Source organism: Nicotiana tomentosiformis, chromosome 1 (assembly GCF_000390325.3).
Source record: "Nicotiana tomentosiformis chromosome 1, ASM39032v3, whole genome shotgun sequence".
NCBI lineage: Eukaryota > Viridiplantae > Streptophyta > Magnoliopsida > Solanales > Solanaceae > Nicotiana > Nicotiana tomentosiformis.
Genome location: NC_090812.1, coordinates 42,358,247 through 42,372,599, shown reverse-complemented (window position 1 = coordinate 42,372,599; position 14,353 = coordinate 42,358,247). Strand labels below are relative to the sequence as shown.

Sequence of the window (14,353 nt, the reverse complement as noted above, 5' to 3'; positions counted from 1 at the left end):
CATGATTTTCACGTGAATAAGTATAGTAGTAAGAGAAAACTAATGTACTAAAGATTGGTAACTTGTTTATGCTGAATATTGTCGGTGTTCGTCAAGCTCTCGCCTTCTTTATAAAATTTCTTATTAAAAAATTTACAAAAGTTGAAATAATAGTGAAACAATTAATCTTTTAGAACACAAGTTAGGCTCTTGTTTGATAATAAAATTTACATATTTAAAAATTAAATAAAAGTGATATAACACATAATTTATTATTAAAAACATTTTTCAAAAGTGATAAAATGCAATCAAGAAGAAATTGTTTTTCAACTAATAATAATGTCATTCTTTCTTTTAAAAAAGGTACAAAAGTTATATCACCAACTTGATAATCACCATTCTTTCTTCGGTGCTCGAAGTAGTTAGCTTTTTGTGAGACTATAATTTAATGGAATAATCTTTTCTTTATTTTTATGTTGTTGCTTAATGCACCTTTCCTTCGCTATCGTTTCCATCCTTAAGAAATTGACTTAACTTTCTAGCACTATGCATTTGGAGTTTATCACGAAATGATAGTAATATCTTACGCCATTTTCCATTTTATTTGTGGTGTTACGACATGTTTTTGCATCAAATAAAGTAAAAAATATCAAACCACGTGTAAAGCATGTATTATTGAGGCAATTATTATCGGTCTAAGGGCAAACCCTAAACTTAATGATACAATAACACCATAAAAATGTGTCTCAAAGAGAGGCGGAAAAAGAAGAATGAATAAAAGGCGAAAATTAATTGAATGACATCCCTTTAATGAAAAAAAGGAATGAAATTCTTGGAGTTGATTAGAAATGAATATTGGGACGCCGACGGAAAAGTCTATAGAGTTAGATAAGATTCTTCAGAAGAGAAAGATCAACATAGCGTGTGTTCAGGAGACTAGATGGAAGGGTACTAAGACATGGAATGTAGACGGGTTTAAACTATGGTCCTCAGGAAGCGCTGGGGGTAAGAACGGGGCAGGTATTTTAGTTGACAGGGACCTCAGGGAGCTCGTAGTCGAGGTTAGGAGGGTAAACGATAGGTTGATGTGTATTAAGTTTGTAGTTGGTGAATTTACTGTAAACGTGATTAATGCATATGCTTCTAAGGTAGGTTTGGACCAGGAGGTCAAGAAGCAATTCTGGGAGGATTTGGACGAGATATTGCATAGTATCCCGCACACTGAGAAGTTGTTCATTGGCGGAGATTTCAATGGTGATATTGGGGCTAGTGCTAGGGGTTATGATGATGTGCTCGGTGGGTTCGGTTTTGGGGATAAGAATGAGGGAGGTACTTCACTGTTGAATTTTGCTAGAGCTTTTGATTTGGTTATAGCTAACTCGAGTTTTCTGAAGAGAGAGGAACACCTTGTCACTTTCCGAAATTCGATGGGCAAGACTCAGATTGATTATCTTCTGTGCAGAAAATGCGATAAAGGTTTGTGCACTGATTGCAAGGTCATCCCGTGAGCACCTCACGACCCAGCATAGGCTCCTAATTATGGACCTGGAAATCAAGATAAGTAGGAGGAAGAGGGCGGTGTGCAGGCAACCTAAGATCAAGTGGGGTAACTTGACCAATGACAAAGCTCAGGAGTTTGGAGAGAAGTTGTTGGCTATGATGCCTGGATGAGTAGGGGGATGCGTCTAGTATATGGATCACGACTGCGAATTGCATTAGAGAAGCTGCTAGAGAGGTCTTAGGGGTCACGAAGGGCTTTCCTGGGGGTCATAAAGGGGACTGGTAGTGGAATAGAGAGGTCCAAGATAAAGCGGAAATCAAGAAAACTACTTATTTGAAACTAGTGGAGAGTACAAACGAGGAGGAAAGAAGGACTTATCGGGAGTGCTACAAAAAGGCAAAGAAAGAGGCAAAATTAGCAGTTACGGCGGTTAAGAACGCGACGTTTGCTCATTTGTACGGGGAGCTCGGGGGCAAAGACGGGGACAAGAAGTTGTACCGGTTGGCCAAGGTGAGGGAAAGAAAGGATCGTGACTTAGACCAAGTCAAGTGCATCAAGGACGAGGATGGCAAAGTATTGATAGACGAGGCACCTATTAGAAGAAGATGGCAAACATACTTCCATAAACTGTTGAACGATGAGGGGGATAAAAGCATTGTATTGGATGAGTTGGAGCACTCTGAGAGTCGGCGGGATTTTGGGTACTGTAAGCGGATTAAGGTAGAAGGGGCAATGCGTAAGATGTGCAGGGGCAGAGCGACGGGGCCAGACAAAATTCCGGTAGAATTCTGGAAGAGCGCGGGGCGAGCATACTTGGAGTGGCTCACTGGGCTGTTTAATGTTATTTTCAGGACGAAGAAGATGCTCGAAGAATGGAGGTGGAGTACGATGGTTCCGATGTACAAGAATAAGGGTGATATCCAAAATTGTAACAATTATTAGGGTATCAAGCTGTTGAGTCACACTATGAAGGTTTGGGAGAGGGTGGTGGAGACCAGGGTGATGAGGTGCGTGTCTATTTTCGAGAATCAGTTTGGATTCATGCCAAGGCGTTCGACTACGGAGCAATTCATCTGGTAAGGATATTAGTGGAGCAGTACAAGGAAAGGAAGAAAGAATTGCATATGGTGTTCATTGACCTTGAGAAAGCATAAGATAAAGTTCCAAGAGAGATTCTCTAGAAGTGTTTGGAAGTTAGCGGCGTTCCGGTAGCGTACATTAAGGTGATTAAGGATATGTATGATGATTCTAAAACTCAGGTGAGGACCGTGGAAGGTGACTCGGAGCATTTTCCTGTTGTGATGTGATGTACTAGGGATCGACTCTTACCCCATTTTTATTTGCCTTGGCGATGGATGTACTATCGCGACACATCCAATGGGAGGTGCCTTGGTGCATGCTATTTGCCGATAATATAGTGTTGATTGTCGAGACCCGAAACAGAGTTAATGCGTGGTTGAAGGTTTAGAGACAGACCTGTGAGTCTAAAGGTTTCAAGTTGAACATAACCAAAACATAATACATGGAGTGCAAATTCAGTGACGGGACCCATGAAACATACATAGAGGTAAATCTTGATGCTCAAGTTATCCCCAAGAGAGCTAGCTTTAAGTATCTCGGGTCTATTATCCAACGTAACTGGGAGATTGACGAAAATATCGCACATCGCATCGGAGCGGGATGGATGAAATGGAGGCTCTCTTTCGGTGTTTTATGCGATAAGAATGTGCCGCCAAGAGTTAAGGGTAAGTTTTATAGAGTGGTGGTTCGATCGACTATGTTGTATGGGGTTGAGTGTTGTCCAGTCAAGAACACTCACATGCAGAAGATGAAAGTAGCAGAGACGAGGATGTTGAGATGGATGTGTGGGTGTACCAGGAGAGATAAGATTAAGAATGAAGCTATCCGGGACAGAGTCGGAGTAGCTTCCGTGGAGAAAAAAATGCGGGAGTCGAGGCTGAGATGGTTTGGACATGTTAAGAGGAGAAGCATTGATGCTCTTGTTAGGAGGTGTGAGAGATTAGCCATGGCGAGTTTGAGAAGAGGTCAAGGTAGGCCTAAAAAGAACTGGGGAGAGGTGATTAGATAGGACATGGCGCTGCTTCAGCTCACTGAGGACATGGCCCTTGATAGAAGGGTGTGGAGATCGAGGATTAAGGTAGAAGGTTAGTGGGTAGTTTCTTTGTTGCTCACCGATAGTCTTAGTAGCACGCATGTCTCTTCATATTCTTAGACTTTTATTGCGTTATGTGATTTTGTTCGCCTCAGGTATTGTATTCCCTGTTGCTATTATTTGGTAGTACTTATCCTTTATCTCCCTCTTTTTCGTCTTTCTTCCTTTCTTGCTTACTCTTCTTCTTCTTCTTCTTCTCACCCTTTCCGAGCCAAGGGTCTAGTGGAAACAACCTCTCTACCTACATTAGGTAGGGATAAAGTTTGCGTACAGACTACTCTCCTCATACCCCACCTGTTGGGAATATACTGGATTTGTTGTTGTTGCTGTTATTGTTGATTAGAAATGAATATTCTTGGGTGCATGTATCCAATCTAAATGTACATTATGTGGCATTTTATGAAGAATCAATTCAAAGGAAGAACACTCTTGTGTATTTTGGAGAGACAGCGTGTCTGGCAAATCAGCGGTCCACATATTAATAGGAAAAAGAATGACTGTTAACTAACTTGATGTTAGTAATCATAAAAATTTGGGAGTTTTAGTCCACAAAGAAGACAAAACATATATCAAATCAAGCTTTACTTTTGCTGATCTAAGTATGGATTTGCATTACCCTAAATTCACTGCTTTATGTGTCTCAGCCCCACAAAAAAAAAAGGCAAAGGTTGGCTAGAAACATGAACTCTTTTTTATTTCTGCCACTGTTTGGTTAGAGTGGTGGACAATTTGCATACTATAACATTTTTCCCTACCTTTTTCTTTATCTACGGATTATGATTTAATTTTTATCAAAAGTTTGATTATTGAGTGATCATTAAATGCTCTTTATTTTTAAGTGATAAGGATTTATTTGAGGAAAAGAACAAGACAAAGTCAAAGGAGAAAGCCAAACATAAAGATGACCAGAAAAATATACTTCTCCCATCTTTGTTTCTCTTTAATGACTGTTCTTTGTTTTTGGTTGTCTCCTTTTTCTTTCTTTAATTTGAAAAATGCATCCGAAAGATATTGTTTTTTTCTTTCTTTTCGCTTTTCTTTAAGTTGGAGTGTTTCTTTTTCTGAAGGCTGATGTCTGAAATTGAATTTTCATTGCTGAAACATTTGGCTTTTTCACATTGTCACCTTTCTTCAATTGCCAGCTTTGGTTTCAAGACTATCATAGGTATATACTTTTTTGCACATTACCTGTACCAATATTCCTCCTCTTTTACTAGAATCATATTGAACTTTTCAAGGACTGAAGAATTAATTTCTAAAATCTTTCTGCATAAGAGTGGGCCTGTAAATTGTTGATGAGTAAAAGATAGAAGTGGGAATGTTTATGGTGAGATTATAACCATGCATCTGTATTGAAGAATTATAACACAAGGCTTATCTGCCACTTTCTCATTTATATGACACACTTTCTTTATTATTCTGTTATAAAATATATATATATATATATATATTTGAAAATAATTTAACTGTAAACATTTCATGTTACCTTAATGAAATTTTTTTATAGCCACTTAAATGCTATAACCCCATAAAATTTTTACCATTTAAACTTTTAATATCACAAATTTCAAATGATATTTTTTCTTTAAACTCTGTGCCGAGTCAAACAACCTCATATAAATTGAAATAGAGGGAGTGTTACACTTCTTTTATAGTTTCATTGCTAATTAACCCTTAATAATCCCGGGAAAACAGAGTGCATAGAATTACAAGAAGAAAAAAAAAAGAGAGAGAGGTTAAAGTAAGCAAGAGAATTGTAGAACTCTCTTCCACATACTAATATATATTATTGATGTGTGGCTATAATTTCATAGTTTAGCACATTATTCGTCTTGCATTTTATATGCTTTAATGATAAATTACACTTTATTTGCGCGTAATGGAGTCTATTTTATGTGTAGGTGAATTAGAGATGAAAGTATAGCAAAAGGAATAATTAAAGTCTAAAGCATTTTCGAAAACAGTTGAAAAGAAGAAAGAAAAAAGTGAGTAGCCGGCAAATGAAAAGCTGGCGAAACCAGGCGTTAAAGCAGGCTGGGCGAGCCCTTTAGCTCGCGTGGGAGCTGGCGACGCCAGGCCTGGGGCGAGCTCAAGCAGGCTTTATACCTCGCGACGCCAGGACTGGGGTGAGCTTAAGCTGGCATTATGCCTCGCGAGGCCAGGTCTGAGACGCGCACATTCCGAGCTTTGAAGACTTACTTCGTCTCCTGGTTTGACTAGGACTTGACCTACGCGTTTAGGTCTCTTCCTACACATATAAATAGACCTAAAAATGCCATTTTTGAGGACTTTTGGCAACCAGAGGCAAGGATAGCTCGTGGAACAACCGTTGGAAGCTAGACTCATCGATTTCTACATCCCTTTATCCTTACTTTGTAATTTAATTATGCAAAATATTTGGATATTGTTACTATGAGTATGAGTAGCTAAACTCCTAATCTAAGGTTTTGATGGAACCTATTGAAGGATGATTTTCTTGTTACGTTAATATAGATTTGCCGTAGTATTTTCTCTATTTGTTCAACTATAATATTATTGTGGTTGATTGAATGGCCCTCAATTGGCTGTGCCTATTTTGTATGTATTACTCGGGAGAGAGTGCATATTTAGGTAGTTGTTGAACAACATCACTCCTAACGTATATAAGGGATCAATACGAAGGGTTTAAAGGTGGGATTAGGGATAACGAAACCTTGGTGCGATCCGAGTGAGCCGTACTTATTGCTAGCTAGCATAATTCGGAAAAATATGTCTAGTAAATTATGATAATTACTCGGGAGAGAGTTACAACAGTCAGAGTGCTCATGATCGATAGAGAAGACTTAGGCAAATTTATAGAAAACGTAGCGGAAAAGATTCCGACAATAGGGGAAATCACAACCTTAGATCATTCCAATTCTTGTCTACAACCCGTTAGTAGTTAGTTATTAATTGTTGCATTTTCATTACGTAATATTTAGTTAGTAAACATCCAAATTGTTACTTAAATATTTCTGAAGATTGATTGCGTGAGTTCGTGCGAGTCTAGTAGCTGTGTTTGATAGGTTAATTCCATGTGGGATTCGACTCCGGACTTATTAGCCGGAATATATTTGCAACAACCGCTTAGTCTTTTTTATAAGACATAGTTAGACGTGATCAATTACTACTACTAACTCGTAAAGATAATGAATAAAATAACTTCATTCGTAACTCCATTGGACCAAGAAAAAAAATGAACTCATTTTTGCTGGATCAACGTCTTGCTCTATATTGGGAGAAATTTGGAAGGGTAATAAATAAATAAAAAGTAAAACTAATGGTCAGCTATTAGAAATATAAAATAGTATATATCCATATTAAAGTTCTCGTCTTTTCTTTATAATAAGATAAGAAGATGAGAGCAAGAGAGACCAAGTAGATTTCCGAAAAAAGCAAGAAGAAGTTCCGGTTGCATAATAAGTAATGACAAATTAAACAATTTTCTATAAAATCAAGAAAGCTTGATTTGGTTGAAAATAAGAAAGCAGCATCTAGAATGGACTAGTCATTTCAGAGACAGAAGCTTGAATTGCTGTGTGTCTATACATAAAAAATGGACAAATATTTTGACATATGCGTGTGTGGTCTGATGATGCTATTTCATCTGTTGGAGCAGGTAAATTACAAGCAAAAATGTCCAATCTATCTCTGAAAAAGAGCTGACATTTCCTATTATGCTTAAGAATCCAATGCTATCTGCAAATTCTCAAAAAAGTTAAAAAGAAAACAAAACTTCTTACATCCTGCGGTATTAAATATTATGGTCCAAACATTAAATATCTTACCGAATACTACTATAAATTTAAGACTTTTTTAGCATGTACTGCTACTGTCTTTCACAAGTAATCATAACCATTTCTGTAGTCAAAGCACTGTCAATAATTTATCAAATTATCTTAGTCAAATTTCTCCATATTTACACATGCCTAATCATCAGCGTGAGCAGACCTACAACATTACTCATTTGATTTGAGCTATATGTATAAATAAAAAAGAAAACGTACTTATAGTTCTTATCACAAAAGAATGGAGTACTATATATTATAAGGGCAACCCGATACACTAAGTTATCGTTATGCGCGAGATCTAAGAAATGCTGGACCACAATATTATATTGAATGCAGTGTCTATTATATTGTAGTAGACTTAAAAATCTTGGTTCCACTTTTCATTAACATAACTAGAACAACACAAATGAGAAAAGAATAGTTATTCTCATCATATATGGTAACAGTAAAGGAGAGTCAATTAATACACAACTATATTCCAAAGTCAATAACGTGGGAGCAAAGTCGTTTTACTCTATTTAGTCTTTTGGTCTTTTCTTCGCTCCTCTCTGTATAAAAGTTTGGCCATAACTGATGAAGTCTGCTACTTTAGTAGTAGTATATACCTTTGAACCAAACCAATAAAGCAAGAAAAAAGCCATAATACCCTTTGTTTCTCTTTCTCTTGAAACTAAATAAGAACCCCATTTCAGACCCCATCTCACCACAAAAAACAGAAGTATGGGTACAGATACAGAGGTAGCAGAAATGAGTTCAACACTAAAGTTTCCTCTGTTTTCAGTAGAGTCATCACAAGAGGATTTAGGGATGCTAACTCCTCTTCACACTTTAGCTTCAATACCTTTCAAATGGGAAGAAGAACCTGGAAAACCTCGTCCATGCACTGATCTTATCCCTCTTCCAAACTCCATATGTTTAGAACCACCTCCTAGGCTTTACAATATGGAATTTTCCAAGACATCTTCTTCTCCTACAACTGTATTTGATGGACCTTATATTACCAACAAGCCTAGGTTTTCTTCGTTTAGGTTGTTGAGGAGGGATCGTCGTCATCGTCGACAAGGGTCTTTTGATAGTACTACTAGCTCTGAAACAGGACAACTTAGTACTACACTTGTTCTTGGTAACAAGAAATCGGAAAGCAAAAGCTGGTGGCGTCGGCCGACTACTCATCATGTTAAACATAATGGCTGTGAGATTAATAGTGGTTTTGTGTTTCCATCTTCTATAGATTATTCAACAGATTGTGTTGAAGAATGCAGCAGTTCCAGTATAAAAATGGAAACATTTAGAAGAAGTGGAAGCTTCTCAGGTCACTCGCAAGCTAAGACTCACATCTGGGTAAGTGTCTTTACAACTCCACTAATTGTTCGTTCGTAATCAATTTATTATTTATATGTAGATTTTAATTTCATTAATGAATTTTGCTATTACTACTGTTTTTCTTCTGTCCGTCTCATGTCAAATTGCTCTATCTAAGTCATGATTCGTACTCTGCCTTTAACCCCCTTGTAATTAACGTACTATGATCTCAATGAACTTAGGAACATTGAAAGAAAGATGTACTTACTATATAGAGTCTCTACCCTAGATTCTTTAAGAAGATTGGCCGCCCCACCGTAGGCCTTTTGGCATGTGTCGAGGGGAATTAAAATATAATATATAAAAGTATAAACTGATCTTTTGAATCGGCGAATGATTCTGCCCCTAAATACGCCCTTGCGCCCCACCCTTTCCTTTAAGGGATCAACTGTTTGTTCTTTGACTATAAAACTTTCAATCAATATATTTTTAGTAAAATTCATGTTACATAGTTTCCATTTTTGTTTAAATAAAACTTGAAGAATAATGACTGAATTAATAAGAATCAACTAACTAGAAATACCTTACAGTTCCTTTTTGTAATGAGGGACTAATATGAACAGAGAAAGTACAGAACTAGTGGGGTGATAGAGTAATGAGAAAGCTTAATTATTGGGGCAGGTGAGGTTGAAGAAGACGGCAGTGGGGCTAAGGAACGCCTAGTTAACTTCACTTTTTAGGCAATGGGGGTAGGTATTACACAAACCCACAAATAGCTGTAAGCAATTATGTATCAAAATGTTAAAAGCTACTACTGTATTAATAGATGGGGTTGAATGAGTAGGTAGATGCTGTCCCAAGTTATAGGGCGTCCATTGTCATTGCAGTAAATAGGAAAGGGGCGAAGGATATGGGCTGTCTGATTGAAGCTGCTTTTGTAAAGGATTGGGAGATATGTGTAGACTTTTCTCCTTAGCATATTTTCTATCCTTGCTCTGCTATCATTATCAGCATTTAAAATCATTTGCGTGATTCGTTGGATTTCATAATTAAAACTCTTCTATTTTTCTATCAGCATTTACTAAACTCAAGTATTGGTCTTGTTGAAATCTTACAGGCAGCTATATACGAGGGTTTCAAGCAAGTAATACCATGGAAGAACAGAAAGTCTAAAAAGGAAGCGCTAATCGGCTAACTTTCAACATTAGCTGTTACATTAATTAAATGAAGACGTGATGGTGATGGTTGCTTTCTCTAGTCATTTAAGTACTCCTGGTTAAATAAGCAGGAGATATAAAAACAAATGCACTGTGGCTCTTGCCTGAATGTTGTATTCTACGATCTTTAGCCTTAAATTTCACCAGAACCAGTTGTAAATTTTAGTATGAGATCATTTTCTGGATGCCATTGTCACTTGTGCTTGCAATGCGTGAAAATCTCATGCAGGGCATACCAGTCAGAGCTACACATAATTACATCCAATTCGAGAAATGCAGCTAGTTTTAGAAGATGAAATTTTTCCATTAGCATCCCTCATAACCCCCCCCCCCAACCCACCCACCCATGCCACCCATCTAGGGTTAAAAATTTGAGTTTCCACCATTACAAATGGACTAGGTATTATAGAGAGACAGATAGTGAAGCCTTCCTCTCCAGTGGTCACCTACAGAAAATTTGAGTTTCCATCTTTACAAATGAAGAACTACAGTACATTATAGAGTGGAGATACTTCAAACAGTGAAGCCTTTCCCTCCAACAATCCCCTATTAGCAGATGATATTATCTGGTCACTTCAGTTATATACTAGTTTGCCAAACCAAAAGACGAAGGTGCTCAGATGGACCAAAACCTTGAGAGAGAACTAATCTAAAGCAATTCAAATAGAGAAGATCAACCGACACAAATCAGAATTAAAAAGCTTTTCAGATGCAATTGATAAGGTTATAAGTCGTCATTCAATATTTGAATCAATGTAGCACTGGCCATATCAAGTGCTTACAAATGAGGGAGAGCTCCCCCCTTCTTGCACACACATTTAACAGTTATCCACAAAAAGAGGACCTTATTTCCATTTCCAATCAGGATGCAACAAAAGGGATGGAATAACACTACAAAGAGCTGGTTGAAACTAAAACCTCACAAGTATCTTATCCTTGTTTTTTACCAGTCATACCAGCAACCACCTGCACAAAGTAGCAAACTACATTATATGAAGAAGAGAATGAAAAGCAGCTGAAGATCTTCATAGAAATACGACACAAATAACTTAAAAGCACTTTGATAGCATTTTAGTTCAGAAGCTTGTTTCGCGTCTTTGGAATGTTATATGCAGCCAATTTCTAAAGCTCAATTATATTAACCTTAGAGAGATATCTAGCAGCCAGTAGGACAATTTGAGACAAAGTGAATTTATGGATGTAGGTTGATTGAAAAAGTAGAGGTTAAATCTCATAACTCACAACTCAAATCTTGACTTGACTTAGCATTTATTACAAAAAATCATCACAAAAGCTGCCATAGTTTGATGCTCTAACACTCTCGTAGTCTGAGTCAAAGCATGTCACCTAATGGAAAGGAGAAGAAGTAAAAATGGAAGGCATTGATAAAATCCCATTTAGCATCCACAAGAGTGTGAACTAGCATAGCTCGTAAAGGGACCATTTATGTTTATCCAGAATAGATTACAACCTTTATGTATAAGCAAGAGGAAACGAACCAACATACATATCTGATGAGGAAAATGACCAAAAAGAGGAAAAACATGGTTGCATAAACCAGAAGTAACATAAAACAAAGATAGCAAATTACTCACATCGCTTAAAGCAGGTTGTGGGACTTGCTTGGATGATTCAAAAGAGTCCAGAATAGGCCTTACAACCGCAGGAAGGAAGAGACCTGAAATTGCAAGAAATATAAAATAAACTAATTCACAATCAAAGAGAAAAAATAGGTGGGAATAAAAGTCAAGAAGTGTCCTTTCAAAACGCTATCCAAATTTTACTACTTCAGTAGGTAATTAAATATATCATCATTTCACGATGCATATGGACGCCGACTTATCGAGTCGGTATTCGGATTCACCAAGTTATTTAGCAATGCAATTCTCTTGAACGAATCATACACATTTTTCTAGCAGAAGGGCATCCCAGTAAGGCTGACCTAATGCTTAGTGCCATAAAGGAAACTAATCGACAAAGTGTTACTGAGAAGAGATAACAGACAACACCCGACTGACAGCCAGTAAAGACCTCTCTGGAAGCACAGAAGGGAAAAAACAGAGAGTTGTAGGTGAATTTTACTTGCATGATCAATGGCTAAACAGTTGCAGAGCTGGACTTCTCCAAATTCCTGTTACTAAGTCACTGGTTTTCAAACCCAGTGGATCAGATCAATATAGTGAGGTGTGTTTGCTCAAGAAGATATCCCACATTCCACTTATTGGAATCCCTCTATTGGATCAAAATCATTATCTGACAACGATCAACTTTTACAATTAAACTAAATATAATTACAAGAATATAGATAAACACATGCAGAAGCTGAGGTTGATAACCAACTGCTCTGCCCACCATTCCCTTTCAGTACATGGAAAGGACTTCCTGATATATACTTAGTATACTGTGGATTTCTCTGCTTGATTGCAGATGAGTACATACTTAATGCTAAAAGACAGAAAATGTACACTCTTCATTAGGTCTCATTCTGTCACTTCTGTCAAGATGGAGCTGGTAAACTAAACTAAGAGTCTAAGATGCATACTAGGGTTAACTGCAATAATAGGCCTCATAAATAGTTTTTGCATTCAGAAACTACATTGATCTAAGCACGAAAAGCAATAAGAGAAACCCACTCTTTACAGCCAGCTCCTAGATTCTAGGTTCCCATCCTTTACTCACTCCTAAACAGAGAAGCTATACATACATTGAGACATATGAATATATTGTATGCATATGTGTGTGTATAGAATGCAAGAATAAGGAGTCGTCATGGTAGCAGATCTCTTTTTGGGCAACAGATCAACTTGATGTAGGTTATCCTTTGGCACAAATCATACCAACGACAATATTTGGAGGTTATTCTTCTCAATTATATACTTATTGGGCTGTATATTTCCCTACTATCAAAATAAGAGTGAGGCCAAACCTTTTATAATCTTTCAATTATAGTTAAATTGAGAGGCAAATCATCTGCCACTACTAGTTCTAACTGACCCATTGCTAACAAAAACCTACAGCTCAACTGATAAATAAACAGATCCACTAACCAATGACGAGCTTGATACTTAGAGCTCAAAATGAGGAACAGCCTAAAAAATGTCTCTGAGTAATATCCTAGAATGCCTACTTAATCACAAGAACTTTTTTTTTTTTTTTTTGATAACGAAGAAACTCCCGAGGACAAGTGAGACATGGTTCGAAACTCGAGATAACAAGCTCGCTCCTCTACCCTTCTCCACTTAAAGACCAAGGTTTTGTTTGCGACATGCTTTGAACCTGTGACACACCACTAATCTACACATCATCCACAACGCACTTACCACTAGACCAAAACACTGGGACAAAAGCTGTGTTCTTGTCTTGATAAAGATGGGAAGGTGCATTATCCCAACAAACAAACCCAGTATATTCCCCCCTACCTAGTGAAGGTAGAGAAGTTGTTTCTAATAGATCCCCGGCTCATAAAGGAAGGTACATTAATTATCCCATTAGTCACAATTTTCTACTTCTGTGAAAACCTCTATAAGAGATCCTCTACCTACCGACACCAATCACTACCTTAAAGGTCCACTATTTATGTTATGAAGAGCTAGTTTTCCCCGTGGTTGCAGTGATTATAACCTATGAAGAGCTACCTGGAGCCTCAATTGAGTTTAAAAAAAAAATTATTGCCCATATGAGAAATGAATACCCAAAGTGAGAATTGCTGAATCAACAATCAAATAATTTACAGGAGTTAGTAATCACGCGTATTTTTCATCCACTAAATTAAGATCCTAGATTCGGTGATAGAGTCTACGACGGGTAAGTAGAGAATTTACCAAAGCCAGCGATAAGACAAGAAGCAGCGACGACTGGTTCCTGTACCACGAACATTCTCAACTTCCCCATTACCGCCATCTTCTTCCCGTAGATTTTCCTATCACCAGAAAAGTCTAAAAATGCTGGCTGCTGTGTTAACAACTGCGAGTTCAGTGGGTCGGTTATTTTGAGGAGACCCGGCCTATAATGTTGATGCTTGGCCCATGTACTTGTCCAACATTTATTTCAAAGTTATTTTCATGTTATTCTAAGTTGAATGGAAAAAGATATTGAATTTTACTAAGGAAAAAATGGCATAATCAGAATTTTGCACAAGAGGTTCAGTTGGAGAATGAGTAGCGCCCCCGGTTTGTTAAAAGACACATCAAGTTAATATTTATTTGCTGCTTTATTCTTCACATAACAGACACCTCAAAAAAACAATTCGTGATACGTCTACAAAAATATTTTCTGGCTTCCAAACAAAAAAGTTAAATCTGGTATAAAAAGAAATGTCACATTTAGGGAAGTCAAAGTTATGAAAGTTACGGCAATTCCTAGAAGTTCTTTA

At 37.3% G+C, this 14,353-nt stretch overlaps 4 protein-coding genes across 4 annotated transcripts; 3 read left to right on the top strand and 1 right to left on the bottom strand.

Annotated features, from left to right (window-relative positions):
* Positions 1–827: 827 nt before the first annotated feature.
* On the top strand, positions 828–2,422 carry LOC138906267 (uncharacterized). Its single transcript, XM_070194802.1, has 2 exons — positions 828–1,455; positions 1,824–2,422. The coding sequence occupies exons 1-2, from the start codon at positions 828–830 to the stop codon at positions 2,420–2,422; spliced, it is 1,227 nt and encodes a 408-aa protein (XP_070050903.1).
* Positions 2,423–3,002: 580 nt separating this feature from the next.
* Positions 3,003–3,569, top strand: LOC138906262 (uncharacterized). Its single transcript, XM_070194798.1, has one exon. It carries the CDS (start codon positions 3,003–3,005, stop codon positions 3,567–3,569), a length of 567 nt encoding a protein of 188 aa, XP_070050899.1.
* Positions 3,570–8,004: 4,435 nt separating this feature from the next.
* LOC104087698 (uncharacterized protein At4g00950-like) lies at positions 8,005–10,171 on the top strand. The gene is made up of 2 exons (XM_009592245.4): positions 8,005–8,803; positions 9,882–10,171. The coding sequence occupies exons 1-2, from the start codon at positions 8,183–8,185 to the stop codon at positions 9,957–9,959; spliced, it is 699 nt and encodes a 232-aa protein (XP_009590540.1). The 5' UTR covers positions 8,005–8,182; the 3' UTR covers positions 9,960–10,171.
* A 500-nt stretch (positions 10,172–10,671) lies between these two features.
* Positions 10,672–14,208, bottom strand: LOC104087699 (uncharacterized). Its single transcript, XM_009592246.4, has 3 exons — positions 13,803–14,208; positions 11,577–11,659; positions 10,672–10,947 (listed from the first exon to the last, which is right to left on the bottom strand). The coding sequence occupies exons 1-3, from the start codon at positions 13,879–13,881 to the stop codon at positions 10,912–10,914; spliced, it is 198 nt and encodes a 65-aa protein (XP_009590541.1). The 5' UTR covers positions 13,882–14,208; the 3' UTR covers positions 10,672–10,911.
* Between the last annotated feature and the right edge of the window lie 145 nt (positions 14,209–14,353).

Bases quoted from the DNA above. Each gene is read 5' to 3' on its own strand.
- LOC138906267 (XM_070194802.1), top strand. From the start codon at position 828: ATGAATATTGGGACGCCGACGGAAAAGTCTATAGAGTTAGATAAGATT. The intron at 1,456-1,823 runs GTTTGTGCACTG...ATTTGAAACTAG, and splicing joins GTGCAGAAAATGCGATAAAG to TGGAGAGTACAAACGAGGAG.
- LOC138906262 (XM_070194798.1), top strand. From the start codon at position 3,003: ATGGAGTGCAAATTCAGTGACGGGACCCATGAAACATACATAGAGGTA.
- LOC104087698 (XM_009592245.4), top strand. From the start codon at position 8,183: ATGGGTACAGATACAGAGGTAGCAGAAATGAGTTCAACACTAAAGTTT. The intron at 8,804-9,881 runs GTAAGTGTCTTT...GAAATCTTACAG, and splicing joins AAGCTAAGACTCACATCTGG to GCAGCTATATACGAGGGTTT.
- LOC104087699 (XM_009592246.4), bottom strand. From the start codon at position 13,881: ATGGCGGTAATGGGGAAGTTGAGAATGTTCGTGGTACAGGAACCAGTC. The intron at 11,660-13,802 runs GTAAATTCTCTA...TTGCAATTTCAG, and splicing joins TTGTCTTATCGCTGGCTTTG to GTCTCTTCCTTCCTGCGGTT. The intron at 10,948-11,576 runs GTGAGTAATTTG...TACTTTGTGCAG, and splicing joins CACAACCTGCTTTAAGCGAT to GTGGTTGCTGGTATGACTGG.